At 39.4% G+C, this 19,905-nt stretch overlaps 1 protein-coding gene and 1 long non-coding RNA gene across 3 annotated transcripts in view; one reads left to right on the forward strand and one right to left on the reverse strand.

The window, feature by feature from the left end:
- Nucleotides 1-19,905, forward strand: part of TET1 (tet methylcytosine dioxygenase 1) — a 64,959-nt gene that overhangs the window by 13,446 nt on the left and 31,608 nt on the right. Inside the window, exons 3-5 of the mRNA XM_051616622.1 lie at nucleotides 9,148-11,668; nucleotides 12,902-12,992; nucleotides 13,609-13,702. Of these exons, the coding sequence (XP_051472582.1) occupies nucleotides 9,148-11,668; nucleotides 12,902-12,992; nucleotides 13,609-13,702 (2,706 nt within the window). The remainder of the gene's footprint in view (nucleotides 1-9,147; nucleotides 11,669-12,901; nucleotides 12,993-13,608; nucleotides 13,703-19,905) is intronic.
- The window catches only part of LOC127383537 (uncharacterized), a 71,328-nt gene that overhangs the window by 5,581 nt on the left and 45,842 nt on the right, over nucleotides 1-19,905 (reverse strand). For both annotated transcript variants that reach the window (XR_007889232.1, XR_007889231.1), the window contains exon 3: nucleotides 401-493. This is a non-coding gene — a long non-coding RNA (uncharacterized LOC127383537). The remainder of the gene's footprint in view (nucleotides 1-400; nucleotides 494-19,905) is intronic.

The raw sequence follows: 19,905 nt of genomic DNA on the forward strand, positions 1-19,905 counted from the left end.
GCCTGTCCCTTGTGGACCTTTTCCTGTGGTGCAGAGTTGCTCTCCTTCCCTTGCTCCCCCTTTTCCTGAAGAGCTCCCTCATGTCAGGGCTACTCTTTTTCAGGCCCCTCACCCTGCTTGCCCAGCAGCACTGCTGTGCTGTTCTCTGCCCCCACAACCCAACTCCCCAGGATGTCAGGGGAAGAAGAAAGGGACACTGTCCTTTCAGAGGAGGACAGGGAGGGGAAGGGCTTTCTGTATTAGCTTGTTGCTGTAGCAGAGCAGTTGTGAGGATAGCACTGCTCCTTTTCTCAGGAAATGGTGGAGACAGAGGCACAGGGAAGTGTTGAGTAAGGCCAGGCTGAAGCTAGCAATTACAGTGGTTTTGGAGGGGTTTTGCACATTTTGAATCACTACTTACTTGTAGGTCTTGACTGTGTGTGTTAGTGCAGAGCTGAGTCTTCCACTTCAGTAGATTTAGAGCTGGAGCTTCTTAAAAATGTAGAAAATGTGCCTGTGATCAAAAAAGATGGAAAATAATCAGCAAATGTAACATAGTTTGTGGGAAGGAAGGAAAAAGTACATGTGCAGGTGAAGGTCAGCTGCATATATTGATACCTTGCTTAGGTGTTCTTAATTAAGTTACAGCATTACAAAGCAAATGCTGGTTTCCTATTTCAGGTATGATGTTTTGTTGATGTTATTTGTATTCCCTACTGAATTACAATTTTTATTGGATACTTGTACTTGCTGTGTGTAACGTAGGCATGGAAATAATGGAGATGGCTTTGCAAATTTCAGAAATCTCTTGACAGTTGGGTGTTTGGCCATACATTTATAGATAGTAATGTCTAGAAAATGCTTGTTTAAAATCAATACCATATAGCTAAGCAAGTTTGTTTATTGCTTTTAGTACCTGATGTTGGAAAAAACCAGTGAGAAGCCCCAAACTTGAGTAGCAGCAGATTTTTATTTCTATAATTTTTTTTTCTGCAGTGTTATACTTAGATTTTTTTATACCTGATGTTACTGACTAGGAGAAAGTTCATTTAGCAGATATTACTGCAGAAAGCTTTCTCGTTGACATTAGTAGGAACCTTGCCTATGTAAACACCAACAGATTTAATTCTGACTGAAATAAATTCCTCATTATAGGATTTTGTTTGGTAGGTAAGAAGAATCGATGCATTCATTCTTCTAAAGGTGTTTTCTTTTTAAATGTGAAATACATGAAACTTTAAGAAAAAAGAAAAAAGGATTGCATATAAGGAACTAACAATCACTTTTCAGTATCTTAGGTCAAGCTAGTATATAGAACATCTTTGGTTGTCCTTGTTGTCCTAACAGCTTTACTATTAAGCCTCTTAAAATATTGGGGTTTTTCAAGGCTGACTGAAAATTGGCTGGTATGTGTCTCGACACATGACTGTGAACTTCTTTCTTGGTCAGCATGTTGTTGGTGTTGTCTGTAATCTATTACTACTTAATTGATGCTCTGTAGTAAAATTTGGCTCTGTGTTTAATCTTCCCAAAATTAAGATTTTTCTGAATTTGTGAATAGGAAGAATAAATTCTGTGTTTTTAAAAGTGTAAAGCATTTAGGTTTGTGGTAGATGAGCAATGTTTAAATTCTGGCACCCAAAGACCCCTATAACAGGGCTGCTCCAGATAACATTGCTGCTGTTCCCCTATGTGAGGGGAAGGTTGGTACTCCTGTGAAGAGAAAGTGGAAGCTTCATACATTGTAAATTCCATTTCAGGTTTTATTTAAAACCATAGGTGTGCTAGTTCTGATAGAGACAGAAGAGAAACATCATTTGCCATTTTTTGAAGGCTTTTTTCCTCACGCGAATAAGGAAAACACAGATGTGGAATCCTGAATAGTGCTGCAGCCTTGTAGCATGATGGATCAGCATGCCTGTTTTCTCTCTTTTAGCTGAATTACCTTTAGCTGTTTCTCTGATGTAACTGTCACTGACTTTTCTTATTGCTAAAGAGTACTGGTTATTCCTTTTAGTCTGGAGGCCCTTCATCAGCTTTAAACCCAGTCTGAAAAAGACTCATAATGTAGATGTTTAAACGTGGAGATACTTGTGTGCGGCTTGTTACAATGTGTACTTGGGACCTGTGCTAATCTTTTAGAGTGAGGGGAAAATAGGGTATGTGTGTGAGGGAAGTTCAGCATTTTATGTCCTTAGGTATGGTCGGAGAGCAGCTGCCCCAATGTAGCAAATTGTAATCCTATAATTGGCTGTACAACAGATGGTTAGGTACTTAAACTGAATCCTAAATTAAGCAGCTAATATCTTTCTGGTTAGATTGTAGCAACTGGAAGGTTATGTTGTTACCTTAGCAGTTCAGCTCTTCACTGAGCTGTAACTAAAGGAAAAATGTCAACTTCTGTTAGTTTGGTTCACACATGGTAAATCTAGGCAAGATCACTGTGATCGCTTGCTCTTGTGCTGAGAGGTATTGCAAGACTCTTAATTTATTTGGATTAAGCATCATGTTTTAAAAATGGCTCAAAGAACTTGAATTTGATCATTTCCCTGTGTGGGAAGTGCATCAAAACACCTAATAAGATGCTTAAAAGACTCTTAACTCTTTCTCTGTCCTCCTGCAAAAATGTGCACTGTTGTTCAAGGCCAGACTTCTCTGGTCATAGCTTAAAGTCATTGAGTCTTGTTATACTTTTGTTTGCTAGAACAAGGAGCCTTCTGTTATCAGCTTTATTTTCCACATAGACTTAGCCACAGTTTGTGGCTTTTCAGTTTTCTTTTTCTTTGGTAAATTGCAGAGAGTGTGTAAAGAGTGAACTCGAGGCTTTTGCTTCAAGATGTTTCAATCCTTTGTCACACTCATGGTTCTCCAAACCCTCTCCAGCATATCAATGTCTTGCTTCAATTGCATATGCCAGAACTGGACGCTTTATTCCACTAGCAGGTGCAAAAGTGCCAAGTACAGGGTAGAAAGTGACCCTTCTTTTCCTAATTATGTTCTTATTTATGCACCCAAGAATCTCACCAACCCTTTCAGCCATGAAGTTGCAATAGGAGTTTCTATGGTTAGTGCACAGTAAATTATTGACCATGTTTATGTCCTCCTGAAAGGCATTGCTAAGATAGAAACCTGCATTTTGTAAATGTAGTCCCATGTCTTTGCTGCTAGATACATAGCTTCACCTTTAACTGTAGCTGGCTTGCCAGTTAATTTAGGAAGCATCATGTATGATCTCTTATTTATTATTTTTCTATCAGTATTAATTTCACTGTTATTTTAGATAATTGCTAAAAATGTTATAGCTGTGATCTGTTCCCTGAAGACCCTGTTGCTAACACTGATGATTCTCCACTTGCAGTTAAGTGCCAGGCAATACTTCCTTAACACTGTGGTGATGGTTTCATAAACGACTAGACCACAAGAGACATTAGCTAGGATAGATAAATTCAAAGACTGAATTTCTTTCATCTCTACATTTGAGTTAAAACACATTAGGGGAAGGCTGTATTAGGGAATATGTATTGCTGCTCATTGTATTATTTTTCTTTGGTGGCTTAATTAAGTGCTATATTTTCTGGAGCTGCCAGTGTCTCCGAGTGCTCAGTTTTGGTGTTGAAGATAAATGAGTAATTCAAAACACCAGTAAAAAAAAAGCCAAAGCCAGAAATCAAAACAAAACCCACCAAGCAATATGCTTGTTTGTTTTCTTCTGTGGCAGAAAAAGTGCTGTAATGTTTGGGTTTTTTCTTTTGTTTTCTTTCCACTTCTCAAGTGTTTGTGTAGGAGAATGGGGTGTCCTTCACACTATTTTTTTCTTGCATCTGTTTGTTTCTTTCATAACCTACAGCTCAGGGCTGATGGAAACAATAACTCCAGTTTGTGGCTGAGAGAACCTATTTCCAAGTAGTTCTCCAATAAACAAGACTTTTCTGGGGATCACCCTTCCAAGCCTTTAGAGCTAGAATTAATATCTTGGTTTTGATTTTGTTAGTAAGTGCATCTTGTAGGGTTTAATACTGGTCATCTTTGTAAGGGGTCTCACTGAAGTTGTTATACAAGGTGGGCAGGAGGACTGTGGTAATGGTGTAGAAGAGAACAAAGACAGAAGAACTTTAAGGCCATAATGTATTAATGCTTTGTGGAAAGACAAGCAACATTTCTGCTAGGAAAGATGTCTGGTGTTTAAAGAACATACCCAAAAGGGTAAAAATGTAGATAGAATGGAGATGAAACTGAGGAGAGAGCTAAGCTGTAGCTTGGAAAGTGTTCTTTGCTGTTGTGGCTATGGTTATTAAAAAAACCCACACCATCAACTAGAGAATGCTTTCCAGCTGTTGTAAGATCCAGTGTGAAATGATACCTGCTGTGATACTCAAGTTGGTAGCTTTGGGTGGATTTGGTACTCAGGGAGGCAGAGTTGGGAGTGAAGGGGATCCCTCGGAAAGCCCGGACATCCTGAGCAGTCTCTGCTGTGTGTCCCAAGAACCTCTTCTGAGTTTGTGTATAAACCAGTCTCTCCGCTAAAAGTTGTTCACATCATTTTGTGAAGAGTAGAGGCTGTTTGCTTTGATTGCAGTAGCTTCTAAAATGCAGAATTGCTACCTATCCTGTTCCTCAGTGCCATCTGTGAATGTTATCTTGTGGAACAAAGCATCTTTTGTATATGCAGGCTGTGTTACATTAATGAATACCCCAAGCTGTTTCTTTGTATAGAGAATATGTACCTATAGAAAACGTACCTTACCTTCACCACCATAGACGTGTGGTGTAGTAAGAGTCTGTTTCACATCCATAGTTGTCACACAAGTGTGGTGTTAATTGCTTTATGCCTCTGGTGAGGTTCATGGGAATGTGCCCCAGCTTGCAGCTTGGCCCCTGCTCAGCTGTTCTCTCTCTGCTGGTAGCCTGCTGGGAAACCCTGCTCAGTCTGCAGCCTCAGGCAGCAACTTACAGCTTATTGCTGTAGTCTGTGTTACAGTAGTCAAAGGTGAAGTAGTGTGGGCTTAAATAGGAGTTTGTTCTTAAATGTGTTATTGTATCTGCATTCATCTTGGGATGCAAAAATTTGGCTGTACTTACAAGGTAGCCTCTACTTCCCACAGCATCCTGCCTTCTGTTTGTTCTAACCAGTACACAGCTCTTTACACAGAACTCGGCATGAGCAACTGTTTCTCTACACCTGTGCTCTTCTGTCTTCCTATCCCCTGACCTGTCCTTATCTCCTTATTCCTGTATGTTGGTCCTGTACAGCTTAGGTCCTGGGTTCCACTGCATTTCTTTGTGTCTTGGGGGAACCAGATGCTAGAGAGAAGAAACCAATTGCATAGGAGTAAATAGCTGCTGCTCAGCTGGCTGGTGCTTTCTTATCTCTTATTGAAGCAGTGACAACCAACAGTTGGACCATGAATAAAACACCCTGTTCACATGTTAGAGAAGTATGTTTGTTTGGGTTTTTTCACCAAACAGTTTTTCTGAAAGAAAGCTTCTGTTGCGCTGTTTGAGCTCTGTGGAGTGCCAGCTTTGTGCCAATGTGGAAGGGCATGTGGGGCTGGGTATGTGGCTGCAGGATCCAAACTTACCCATAGCACTGCAGTGGGAAAGAGATGCAAAGTGCAAGCGCTTCTCATTCACTCGTCCTTTTATGTTGAGAGTGTTGTGACCTTGGAAGAACTGCCTTTTGGGTCATCCTGGTTATTGGCACAAGCTACAAGCCAGGAAGTGCAAGTATTTTTTGATTTGTTGGGTGCAGTGTTCTTGTGGGAACTTGGGCAGAATCTCACAGGATGGGCTAGCTCGGGGCACTTGGCATTGGTTATCATGCAACTTTCCACCACTTGCTCACAGAGCAAATTTTATCAGTAGTTGATCTGGGCATCATCTGTTATTTCTGTTTTATGGGAGTAATTGTTTCTTGTGTCCGTTAGTACAATATTCATTGTTATCACCTATTGAAGCTGGAGATGTAAAACCTGTGGTCTGCTCTGTTGTACAGAAGATGTGTAAATGTCTTTAGGGTAGCTTTAGCATTGTATTTTATTGTGAATTGGTGAATTCTTTGTGTTACCTCACAGGCATCTTTTGTTACAAGTTAATATTAAGTCTGACCACTTTCAGACTGGCGAAATGATTTGTTGTAACTAGCTCTTCATGTGTGCTGGAAGCATTAGCTCATGGAGTGAATTTTTCGTGTGTGGTGTGTATATAAGAGATAATGTCTGGTTGAAGTGTAAGTAATACAGCAGTGGCTGCAGCAGACTGTACTCCATGGCTCCTGTCCTAACAGCACTAATGGCTGCAGAGTCTAAACCTGAACATGATCTGTTAGTGGTTCATGTCTCCAGATAGAGTAGTGCTCTCCTTAATGAGGAAGATAGGAAATTACTTTTATTGATCTGGTTTATTCTTCAGCTTTTCATTATACTTGTGTAAAAGATGTAGAAATCGATGGGATCAGACTTACGTGCTTGAATTTTAAGACTGTTGCTTGGAATTGTGGTGTCCTTGCCTTTAGTTTTCACTACATTATTTTGAGTCCAGATTCAGGACTTGAATAAAGATTACTCCTGAGTTGTTCAGCTGCAAAAAGTTTCTGCTGAGCTATTACTTTTGATCTGCCAGACTTAAATTGAGGAGAATCAAATGGGCTCTGCCCCTGCTAGTATATCTGCATTTCTTTTTATGCTGGGAAACAATAACTGTGTATTGAACAGAGAAGGCTACTGGAAGGTCTGGTAGGAGAGGAAGGAAAAAGGTTTTGTTGTAGTTCAGAAACAGAAGACAAAAGGCAACATAGTGTTCAAAAGGAAGAGAGTTTGATTTTAAATATCCAGTTTTATAATATTCTGTGTGGAAAAACAAAATATGAACAAATCAGGCCAATGATGCGATTCATCTGGTTTTTGTTTCTTCTTCCTCATTGCATGTGGGCAGCTTCCAGAAGTGTTAGTGGAAATTATGATGTATGAGGAATAATTTTATTTTAAAAGTAATCCCATTTTACTGTTGGGATCATGGGCGGGGGGGAGAACAGCACTGCACTGGGGTCTTACAGGGATGCAGCACTGTGACTGTGCACTACTTGCAGGCTAGGGAATATCCTGAGTATTTTTGAGTGTAGCAGGGCTTTTTGGTCAGGTGAAAGTTTTTTACTGGGAAACAACACAGTTAAGAGAGAACTGTGATGACATTTTTGCACTTTGAGTGCTGTCACTGAACTCTGTGTCGGATCATCTCCTTTCCACTGATCATGGATGAACCAAACCCTTCTCCTTCCCCTTACCTCTCATTGCTCTCAATTTACTAGACTTAAGATTCCTTTTTTAATGGAGTGGGTCCCTTTGAGAATGAAAGGAATACAAAAGTGTGTAGTCATGTTGTAAACATATAAATGCTAGGCAATTATTTTAATCTACTTGCTTCCTTCTCCTCACCCTCAAAATTTTCTAATTAAATACTTTTTACTAACAATTTTTACATGGTTAGGCCTCCTTTTGGACAGATATTTTAGATAAACTTTTGCTGAAGAAAGAGACATTTCATATCCTAGTTCTTTCTGAAGTTAAATTAATTGAAATTCAGCTTTTGCACGGGTAAAGAATGGTAGGGTTTTCATTTTCCATGGTGGACCTTCAAAATATTTTCTGGTGTGGTTGCAGAGGCCTGTGTACCCAATTTACCCTGCTAACAATAGAGTTGCTTAGCTGCTTTTGTGGATCCCTTAGAAAATAGCTCATTGATCCCCTGGGTCTGTGTATTATTGATTAAAAATCACTAGGACCTAGAGGAATTCAGCCTCACAGACCATTAGCTGGCATCTGTGTATGAAGAAAAAGCATTATATGAGGTATCTGTCTTAATGTAATTTCCATAGGTTTGACTTAGCTGCATGGGTGCTGGACATGTTTTTACATAGCATTTCCATGAGAACTTAAGAAAATATCTAGGGCTTGCTATGGATTCCTGATTGTTTGGGGGTTTTTTAACCAATTGGGAATCAGTTGTGAGGTGAACACTGGAATGCAGATGGATCCCTACACCTTGTTTTGCCTGGGGGTTTCTGGCAATCCCATCGTGATGGTTGTGATTAATCATAAGTCTATTTTCCACTTGCTGTTCTGAGCTATTTTCTCAGAGAAGTCCATGCACTTCAGTTGCTATGACCACAAAACCATGTCTGATTTAACTGAAAGTTTTATATTAAACTGGGTGCTATTTTCTGGGAACTGTGATGTACAAGTATCAGAACTATCTATCATGACAATTTTTTTCAAAGAAAATTTAATATACATAGAAATAAAATTTTATTGTGATAAAAGTTGGTTTTGTCCTTTATTGCTGTTTTTGCCTGACTCCCTGCCTTTTTTAATCTAAATTGCATAACTCCACAGCCATAATACTGACTCATATACATATTCTTTCCAGGATACGGTATTATGACTATCTAGATTTTTACATTGCTTCAACTACAAGAATTGTATAATATCAGTGCAGATTAATATATTGAAACAAATACTAGCATTTAGACACCAGTAAAATACTAATGAGGATAGCTTACAATGAGTGTTCAGAAACCCAGAAGTTACCAAAAACAGTCTTTAGAGGGTAACTTTCAGGTGAGCCACTGTTAATTGGTTTACTATCCATTTCAGTTTAGGTTTTGTCATTTTTTAAGGATGTGTAACTAAGCCTGAAGACCAGGCTTCATTCTTGTAGAGTGTCCAACCAAGTATTGCTTCAGATAATTGGTCTAGTCAAATCAGTATAACTGTATCAAATTACTACTAAACTTTGTGTTACAAGCCTTTAGATTTCATTCCTTCCTGCTTATGCAGACTGATTAAAAACTGAATCCTTAGGTCTAATTCTAAATGCTAATGTCCTTTATCTCTTCAGTCCATTTCTTTAGTCTCCCACCACCCCCACAAGCACTTGCTTTCTTCCTCTGTCCCCTGCAACAGTAGGGGAAAATAGTTATAAATATGGATAGAGTTTTTAGGCTTCAGGGTTTTTTATGACTTCCTGGAGAATTTTTCCCAACTTCTGTGCCTGTGCTTAATTAGGACATCCTTCATATCTGTCAAAGTAGGGTATAATTGCTGTGAATCTTATGCTTATTTTTAAAATGTTTTTGAACAACTGCCACAATGTTTTTTTATTATTATTTTATAGGCAAATTTAGAAAACAAACCAGTAAATGGCCGCAGACCAGAACTCATGGAATGCAGTATATGTGGTCATGGTGAAAAATACAGGGTGAAAACAAACCAAACAGTACCCGTTGAAAATGTGCAGTCTAAGGAGAGAGAGAGAATGACAGGCTTAGAAGCAGATAAGTGGGCACATAATGAGAAGCCATCTTTTGGTGTCCATGTCAATGGAGATATCCATGGAACTGTGACAGGCAATGAACACTTGAAAAATGCTGAAGGCTGTGAAAGAACAGTCTCTCCCAGTCAGTTAGATGAGCCAAAAAAATCATTTGCACAGGCCATCAGAAATGGCATAAAAACTCTACATTATTCACCACCAGAAACAGTTGCTTCACTGAAAAGAGTGTCCATAGAGGAAAGGACAGATTTGACAAGCAACTCCCATATGCAATGGATGAAGGGTGCTAATCTGAGTAACATAGTAAACACTCTGACGACTGGCATCGGCTGTGTTCACCCAGAAAAACAAGGAAATCTTTTAATGAAAGAGGAAAACTGCACTTGCAGCATCTTTGAGGACTCTAAGTCAGTTTTGCAGACGTGTTCCATTTCAGATCTGCAAGAAAGCTTGTGTTGTCCTCCCCTGCCTGAAGAGGAAGTGCATGTAGGGAAGGATGGCTATAAAGTACCTAAGGCAGAGACACAGCACGAGGATTCTTCACTCCAGCCGACTTTCTTGTCCCTGATTAAAACCAGAAATTTAACTGTAGAGCAGGTTGTAGCTATTGAAGCTTTAACACAGTTATCCGAAGCCCCTTTAGAAACAACTTCACCAGCTAAAACTGAAAGTACTGAATGTACAGAAGAAACAACTTCCAACTTGCTCCATAGTTATAAAAGGGATATCTCATCCTCCTTCACGTCTTCTGCACTAAAAGAAATCCAAGACACTTACTTACAGAATGAGCAACAGCTCTTGGCTCACTGTGCTCAGTCGCAGAAGCAGCTCCCTAATAAGGCAGTGTTGTATAATGGCCAAAGTTCAGCTTCTGAATTGCGTGATAAACCCGCCAACCTGGCTGGTGAGATGTACAAATTACAGTTATCCTCAAGAGATACCAGAACTTTATCTGACCTAACATCTAATGCAAAATCATTTTCGGGATATACTACCAAGAAAAGTTACACTCACGATCCAGTCACCCTTGCACGGTGTTGCAAACAAGTCCAGCAAACAAGTAACAACTTGGAAACTCTTGGCCAGGTAGAGCCCAAGCCAGCCTGCGATGATTTGAACTTGGAAAGTGGTTCTTTGATTAAAGAAGGAGGAATTCACAGCCAGGATGAAGAGGATGTAGCCACACAACTGACTCAACTTGCGGCCCTGATTGAATCAAACCAGGCAAATCCAGAGCAGAAGCATGACATAAAGGCATCACTGTTTAATCTAATATCACACGAGAGACAGCCAAAGTGTAACCAAGATATGCTGCAGAAAAAAGAACCTCTATTTTTTCGGAATAATTACAGTTCCTTACTGTTAAAGCAAAAGCACCCGACAAATAAAAAAGGCAGTGCTGTACCATGGAAACCAAGGCACAAAAAAAAGCCTCAAGAAGAACGCTATCAACAAAATAATCAAAACCAGCCAGAGCTGTTGTCATGCCAGCATAGCGAGTTACAGGACATTTGGATATCATCAAAACTGCACAAGCTTGGTCAAACCGTGCCACAGGACTCCAGAACAGCTCCATCTGAAAAAAAATCTCCAAGAACCAAAGTACAGAGAGCACCGAATCAAAATACTTCAGCATCACAAGAAAAGCCTAGGTTGTTTCTCCCACAAACACAGATAAAATTCCACAGATGTCTACCTGAGGTACCACAAGAGAAAAAAAAAGACAAGTTGTTTAGCTGTGAGGTGGGGAACGAGCCCATCAAAACTGGTTCTGGTGAACCACTAGGCACTGACCTGCTGAACAATGAAGTCGTGGCACGTAACGAATACAGCGACCTGTCCTCCCATAATCCTCTAGCTGTTTCACAGTTGAAAACAGCATCCTTCTCAAACAAACCAAGTGAAAACCTACCCGTGTTTACAGAAAAATGCAATTCTCAGGTACAGCAAACACCGGATGTCAGTCAGATGCATCCTTTGCCTCAGACTTTTAATCAGTCTAACCTGAGAGCTAACGAAACGCGTAGTGAAGACCAAGCCAATATTCAGCAGGGTGCTGTCCTACAACAAGTAGATCCCAAGTTAAAGGTGCTGCCTGTTCCCTGTGGCGGGGCCCAGGTACCAGGTGCTGTTGAAGCTCTCAGGAATATGGAGTGTGCGGGCGAAGTGACCGTTCTGACGTCAACCAGTTTGGGTGCTGACCACTCACAGAGCACAGGCGACTCAGGGTGTTCTCCAGCAAAAAACACACTCAGCAGTTTCCTTGAATCACCTATGAAGTTTCTTGATACCCCAACAAAAAATTTGATAGATACACCTACAAAAAAAGGACAGTCTGAGTTGCCAACTTGTGACTGTGTTGGTAAGTATTTTTCCAAAGTTTGGCCTGTGCCTTTCAGGTGGAAATGTGTGCTCACGTTGCTTCCTTTCATGTGAGGAAGTGAAGTGTACTTGGCTGTTGCAAAAGTATCAGTGTTTCACCATTAGGAAGTGGGAGAAAATTATTTTTTCCCTTTTGTAACTTTTATTTGGTGCTCTTTGGGCCAGCATGCCCAGCAGAATTGAGTGGTTTTGTTTGTTGCAACTGTGGCAGGTTTAAACTCTGCTTAAATTCAAACCCAGAAGGAAAAGGGAGTTTTTCAATTTGTTGTTTTGTCATTGCTGACTTGGGCTCTGTGTGAATTTATCAGTAATGTATCAGATTCTGATATTTATGGTCTATAACTAGTTTTTGCCTACAATGGGCTGGGCAAAACTTGCCCTGTATATTGTCATTGTTGCCTACGTGCTGTTAGATAAGCAGCAGGGCATGGTTGTGGGCAGTGGTGTTACTGCCACTTTGGTCCTGCTGGCTCATGTCAGTTTGCATCAAAGAGTCCGTGTCAAAGGCTGCTGGATACCTCTCCTTGCTGAGAAGGAGAGGTAAGGTGGAGTTCAGGTGAGGCCATGTATGTAATAATTGCAGTGTGAGGTGTCAGACCAAGCTCGGTTTTGAGGATTTTGCAAATACAGCTTGATTGATGCTGTTAGTCGTGCTGTGTTTTCAGACTATCAAAGTGCACAGATGGAAAAACGAGTCAGAGACTTAACAACAAATTGTACACAGGCAGATTGTTTCATCTTTGCTGCAATGTTCTGAATCAGCAGAGTGCTAGTTGGGAGGCCTGGATTATGTTCCATTTTCTGTTCTGTAGTATGTGACTATCAGTTCATTATTTTCTCCCTTAATTCTGCTTTGTCTAAAATGAATTAATGTTTTCCTACCAACAAGGATATTGCGAAGCTTACTTAGTCAATATGTGCCAGCTCCAGTGATGAATGTTTGTAAAGCATGCAAAATATTGCTATAATTAGAATTACTTTATAACATAAAGAAAAATACTAGCAGATTAATGGGAGGAAAGAAATGTAAAATAATTGTTATGCCTGTTTGGAGAAAAATCTCTTATACTTTTTATTCATTACACTTCAGAAACAAGTTTTATGTACTGTAATTTAAATCAGAATATGTTTCAGTAAACCACTTCTAAGCTTACTTGTAGTGGTGTAAATACATTTTGTATGTGCCAACTTAGTTTTCTCAACCTGTTTACAGAGCAAATTATAGAGAAAGATGAAGGTCCATATTACACACACCTCGGGACAGGACCCAGTGTTGCTGCTGTGAGAGAAATAATGGAGAACAGGTGAGGAGAATTCAGCATTTAATGCTCACAGTGTTTTTGACTGTCTAAACAGGAAAGGAGCTGTGAGAAATCAGGTGCTGTTTAGCTTTTGTTTTGTCTCCTTTTTGCAGTACTCATTTGTAAAGTGCTTTCCTCTTCAGATGAGGTGAGCACTGGTGCTTCAGGTCCGAACTCATGTGTCTTTCCTGAGACTCTTGGAATTTTAGGGTTGAGTTTCAAGTGCAATGTGCTCTTAGGTCCCACTGAAGTCAGTAGGAAAGGCGGAGATCAGCAGTTGGCAGAATTAATGTCCTGCCTGTGAAGAAGCTGTGGCAAATTGGACAGAGAAGTCATGTTTTCATATTAGTGATTAAATGCACTAGGATTTACATGCAGTTAACACTTCCTTCCCCAGAGGATGTTTCCTGAGGGGCAGAAGCTTGTTATCAGAAGAGACCTGTCAAAAAAATTGTTCTTGCAAATAGGATTTTAAATTTAAGTATTTTTGACACTATAAATATTTCATTTTCCCTCGTTCTCAGTAAAATAAAAATAAGCTTGTTGTTCCTGTTTTATTGAAAATGTTTCCTGTTTTAAAATGTTACATCAGTTTTACTCATGACCTTTTTTAATGCAGGTATGGAGCAAAAGGAAGCGCTGTGAGAATAGAGGTAGTGGTTTATACAGGAAAGGAAGGAAAAAGCTCTCAGGGGTGTCCAATTGCCAAGTGGGTAAGTTTTTATGTTATAGTAGTAAAATTGGTTTGTGTGGCTTTTAAATATCAAATGACATGTAGTCCTTGAGAGTAAATATAATCTGAACTTTAACGGAGATCTGGTTCTTCATTAAATTAATCTACAAGTCTGCTTTAATGATGAAGCTGAGGAAAACTATATTTTATTTTATTTTTAGTTTAAGATGTGATGCTGTGTGTTATGCTGTGGTTTGAATGAGTGTGGAAGAGAGGTGCTTGACAGAGCTAGCAGAGATGACCACATCAAGGCTAAGAACACCCTGACAGCATCTGAAAGTTGGAGTGTCTAGTGAAATATGTTACTGGGAAGTGTGAAAGAAAGGGAAGAAGGGATGGTTGCTTGGGGAGAGTGGAAAACTCTCCAGTAATATTTTTTTTTAATCCTTCTCAGTTGTGTGAATACCTGAAGAAAAGAGTGTGATGGATGAACTCGTATGCCATAGAGCTCATTACTGTTTTTGAGGAACTGAACTCAGTATTTGGAAGTGTAAATGCTATGGTGATAGTTTTCACCAAAGTCTTGCCTCATGTTGCTTCATAGGAGTCAGGAAATGAGGTAACAGACAAAAGCTCCAGGAGAGAGCTTGGAAAGAATTGTCCTTAAGCTTTGCTGAAACCACTGAGGGAATTAAAAAGTAGACTTTTTTTAAAAGAAAAAAAAAATTACTAAGGAATTTCTGACTTGATTGAAAGAAACCGTGAAGACAACTGTACAGCTGTAGATGTGCATTTGTAGCTACATGACAGAAATGAGGTTATTACATGTTGTATGTGAATGGTATTGCATGCTAAACATTTATTGCTTATGTTTGGAACACTCAAAATGTGGTTTTCATACTCAAGACATAAACTGCTTTTTCAGAAAGGAATCCCACATGTGCATGTTGCTTCAGATAATATTGAACAACAAATCTGCATCCAAGAAAAAAAAGATGATAAAAGTAACTTAATAAACAACTCACCCAAAAAGAACAGAATTATTTGTGTTTCAACTAAAACTCAGTTTTAACAGAGGACAGGAGTTAAAAGTTTTATCTTTAGAAACGGTTGTGAGCAGTTTAAAGGAAAAAGGCATTTAAAACTAACTCTTAACCTTGATTTTTCTGTTGCCAGTATCAACATACTGTAATGTAAAACAGAAATAGTAGGTTTTTGTTGGATATCTGCATGGTGTCCAACATAGGTATGCAGTATGACAGTCAGAAAGCACTTCCATGTGTGCAGAAAAGGCTGTTTTAAGAAACAGGGGGGACCTACTCTCCAGTTAGATTTTCACATTTCTATCTGTAATTTGTGAGAGTAAACCTTGACATTCATTTAACTTTAGTTCCAGTCTTATTTTATGCAGCAGTGATTTTCTTGTGTGTGCAAATTCAGACCTAAAGAGGATGTATGCTTGTTACTGTGTGACTGCTCAATGCAAGAGGAAATCACTGAAGTCTCTGTAGAACTGTTTCATCCTGTATAAAAGCAACATTTTAGGGTTGGTGTTCTTAATGTATTGCATTAACTTTTCATTGGCAATGCTAATTTTAATCCTTATTACAGCATGTTTGGGTTTTGGCTATGAGCAAAGAAACATACTAGTGAAATTTGTTGGAAAGCATATGGAATAAGTTTGCTGTGCTCTCTGATAGTTGCAGTCACAAGGTTCTGTCAGCTGCACAGAGACTTTCACTTACAGTGTACTTTGGAACAGACTCACTTCTGCTTTGCAGATGGACAGACTGTTGCCCTTAGGGCTACTGAGAGACTTGCTGGTGAACACCCAGTGATGGAGCTCAGCCAAAGCAAATATGATAAGAAAAAACTGAATGTATCTGTGATCACGAATTGACTATTTTTCCCAATTAATTGTCCTCATTTCCACTAGATAATTTTTGTTTACTGATTCATTAGAAATATTTTAAGATTAAAGGAGGCTTTCTAAAATACCTGTGTCCATACATTCTTCTGTTGGCAAGTTAATAAAACTGATTCCCTCCTAAATTGTTTTTTTTTCACTTAAGTGGCTCCTTTTCTCTTGATGTGCCTGGTGTGCTATATGTGTATTGAGACAGGTCCCATTCCCCAAAAGTAGCTCAAGTTTTCTTCCTTGGATTTCAGGTTACCATAAACTTGTAGTGTCATCTTTATTCTTCTCTCGGGAAGAAATAAACATTGGTCTCCTCTTTATATTTTTTATAGGATGGTACTTCTACATGTGGACAAGAGCACTCCTATTAGCTGGACCTGAATCCTGAATATTATCAGTAAATACTACCTAGTATTTGAAACTTGGATAGTTCTATGTGTAACCACTAGGTTGATGCCCACATGAGCTGACCTGTGTGCAGTGAAGTTGAGCTTGCTGTTGTTTTCACTAGATGTGGCAGCAGGGAGACTGCTTGACCTCTTAATTTTTTGGCATCAGAAATTGTATCATCTCATTTTTATGTCAAAGCAGAATTAACAGCTTTGCCAGAGATGTCACGTGTGGATATCTGTGGAGGTGATAGCTGTGATTAGAAAATAGCTAATTATTCTGTGACATGCTGGGGTAAACACACTTTTTTTTATGCTTGGATTTCTTTTGCTCTTTGCTTTGTCCAAGTTCATCATACTTCTCCATAGTAAGTTAAGAAAAAAAACCTTTGAAGTACTGAAATTACTGGCCTGTCATTCTTAGTAGCCTGTTCATGTGACAGTTTCATGTTACTGTGCATCCCCTATAACCAGCCAGTGATAAGTGACCTGACTCGTATCAATCCTCTTGTTTTATCAGTGCTTTAGCTGATAAGGGACATGTAGTGGTTTTGTTTTTTGTTGTTCTGCAGTCAGTATGTCTGATAGTAAATTATAATTGCCTCAATTTACATGAAATGTTTTATGAATTCATTTGTTGTTCATGACTAACTCACTGTAGGCATCACCCTGCTACACTGAAGTCAAAGATAACGTGTCACTGGCCTTAGAGCTCGTAACAGTCTCTGGATTAAGCCCATTTCCTGTGGGTTCCTTCTCCTGGTTTCAGTGGACATTGGCTTGGATCAATGAAGCTGTCTCTGCTATCCGTTGTCTTTGTATTCAGAGTTGCAATGTGATTTTCTAAGCTCTGAATAAAGGCAAGAGGTAAGAGGTGATGAAAACAACTGGGTCAGGGCAGAGGTCCTGCTCACCAGTGCCCTGTCTCCAGCGCTGACCCATGGCAGAGCAGTACAAGCAGGGCAGTTACCTCCCAGAAGACTTGCTTAGTTTCCAGTAGTTCATAGCTTCTCTGGTTCCCTGAGCTGGGGACAGTGTCTTGGTGTTGAGTTGCCTTTCATTAAAGTTGTCATCTTCTCCTTTTTCTGCCGGTTCTCTTATGCTAGGAGATAAAATGCTGGCATAATGTTTTCAGCCTTGTGCTCTATTCCCAGTAAATTCTAGCAGTTGTTTTGGCTTTTTCGCTGTTGCAGAGCAGTGATTTGGCATTTTCATAGCACTTTCTATCAGTATGCCAGATTCTCATTCCTGCATGGTAATGGCCCACTCAGAGTCCATCTTTATCTAAAAATAGAGTTGTTTTCACCATATGCATTAAATATGCACATCCACAGTGAATTTTATCTGCCATTTTACTGCCTGCTCAGCCAGCAGGGCTCCTCCTTCATTTGTTTGCAGATTGTGCTTGTCTTCACTACTCTTGAATTGCTTAGTGTCATCAACAAATGTTGTCATCCTTTTATTTACCCTTAACAAACACGCTGAAGAGCACAAGCTTGAACACAGTTCCACAGAGCTCCCATTTGAGACATACCAGCCTTTGTTTTGTGTCTTTTCAGCAATCATTCATGTGTGGTCTTTTGATGTGTCCCAAGACACATTAGGGGGATTTTTTTAAGAGCCTTTTACTGAATAGCTTTTGGAAATCCAGAAAGACCTGCAGTGTGACTGAGCTGTGACTTCACTTCAGAAAAGTTTGGCTTCTCCCTGTGCATCCCTCTTGGCTGTGTGATGGCTGCTTTCCCCCGTGCAGACACCAGGCTAATGTGATCACTGAGTCAAAATATTTCTTCTAGGGTCTTTTTACAAAGTGGTATCTAGTCTTCAGGCCCCCTCTGGTACTAAAGGATTATAAATCAAGACAATGTGCATCACGTTTAACGCTTCAGTTGTTTCATCCTTGAGTTTTTGTGGTAGATATAATCTGAAGTTGGCAAATTGCTGCTGTTTGGTGCGGGGCATTGTCGTTGTGTTTTGAGGGTTTTTTGTTGCTATTGTCCTATAACCACTTTTGTCAGGGCCTTAACTTTAAAGAAAAAAAAATTCTTGCCTGTCCCCTGTGAAGCTTTCTGATATAGGGATCTTCCCAAATGTCTTGTTGGTGACCACAGCAGAAGTGGATTTTGTCTTGAGTCTTAACCTGAGCACCGTTTTGTTTGTTTGTTTTTTTAAACACTTGGATGATCTGCTGACCCTTCAGATTCTGTTAGGCTGCTGCTGGCTCTAATTGGTTTGAAAATGCAGTACGTGCAGGCTTTTATGTCTTTTGTGAATAGTCTCTCAAACTTTCACTTCTGTCTTTTTTTAGTTTTATAACTTGACAGATCTTTATTTCTGTAGAGTTGGTTGTATTATTAGTATATATAAATTAAAAAAAAGGGTGGACTAAAAAAGGATAAAAAAATCTGATTACAGACACTTAAAAAATAGAGTTAATCTTGAAATTAATGTCCTGTACAGACCTGAACCTAATATTAGCCACTGAAATTAATATTTTTTTAAATAATGCTTAGATAACCCACTGTTATAACCAAGATTTTATAGTTCATCGAGCTGACAGGAATTTGTAGCTAAATGCCAGAAACTACAATTTGCTGAGTGCTGAATGAGCCTCAATAACAATAGATTCTTCTGCAGATGCAGAGAAGGTATTTTTTTTTCAGTTTGCTAGTTTAGCCTGAGTGGAGAAAGTGGTGGAAATTGGGGGTTTAAAAAGCTAAAAAAGTTAGAAGTTCCTCCAGCTTCTAGGCTCTCTGTGTAAATTATTGTTAGAAGGCATGTGTAATCTATTGAAGAAAGTGAACTGACAGATGAGTAAGATACTCTGCAGAGGTTGATCATTATGAATCAGAGAACCACTTTATCAGGGAGTCAGGCACCTTTGAGCAGACTGTTGGTGCTTCTGTCTCTCTCTCCTGCCTGGCAGTGCCACTGTCAGGAGGCCTGGTGTGGCACTGCTAACTAGGGGATCATGAAGCTGTCGTGCTCTTTGGGAGATGATAAAGTGGGGACTTGTTGAAATGGGGTTGAAAAGGTCTTTGAAGTAAATTCTGCAGGACTAACTGTACCCTGGCCAGAGGTTTAAGTGCAACTCCATTCTGCTATAAAGAGCTGACTGTTCTTCAGGCATTTATTTAATCTGTTAAACTATCTTCATTATTAAATTATATTCTCCATAGGATAAGCCTGAAAGAAATTATTTTTGCACATCGCAGAGGAGAGTGGTTGGTGGGGGTTTTGTTCACCTTTTTGGACAACATTGTACTAGAGCATCACCTTCTTGCCATAATGTGGTAATACATTAAGTTAGTGTGTATAGCAGGTACTGTAGCTGGGCAGGCACTATTTTCACTGCTTGTTAGAGGTGTGCCTGCTAAATACAGAATTAGAGGACTTGATTTTGGACAAAAATGTTTGAAGTTATCCAAAATAAAGCTGTTCTTTTAGTGCTGCAGTGCTTTGAGATTCAAAATTATTAGGAACTTTGATGTGGTTTCTGAAGTAAACAAGTGTTTTAACGTTGTTTAACATGAAGAACTAGTCAAATATTTGGCTAGAGTAAACATGAAACAAAAAGAAAGCTATGTTAAGGTAAACAAAGTTCAGTATTATAAAAGAGCAAACATTGAAGTGGCTATTATCACTACTTTAGGTAAAACAAATGGCATGTCTGAACAAACTGAGCAGATTCTGTCACCCATGTCATACCAAGAGCAGTTCACCGTTGCTGGCGTTATAACAGAAAGGGAAGCTGGAGGAATAAGTAGCATAAGAGGGCACTGGGAGCTGAGACTTGAGTTTTGTCCTTATTTTTGCAGAGTTTAATGTACTTCTAGTATGTGGTGGTGAATTGGGAAAAAGGAGGGTAGACTGCCACAAACAAGAACCTTGGTGTTAAACATCATCACGGGCTGGAACAGCAGCAGTTTTCAGCAG

Source organism: Apus apus, chromosome 4 (assembly GCF_020740795.1).
Source record: "Apus apus isolate bApuApu2 chromosome 4, bApuApu2.pri.cur, whole genome shotgun sequence".
Classification (NCBI taxonomy): domain Eukaryota; kingdom Metazoa; phylum Chordata; class Aves; order Apodiformes; family Apodidae; genus Apus; species Apus apus.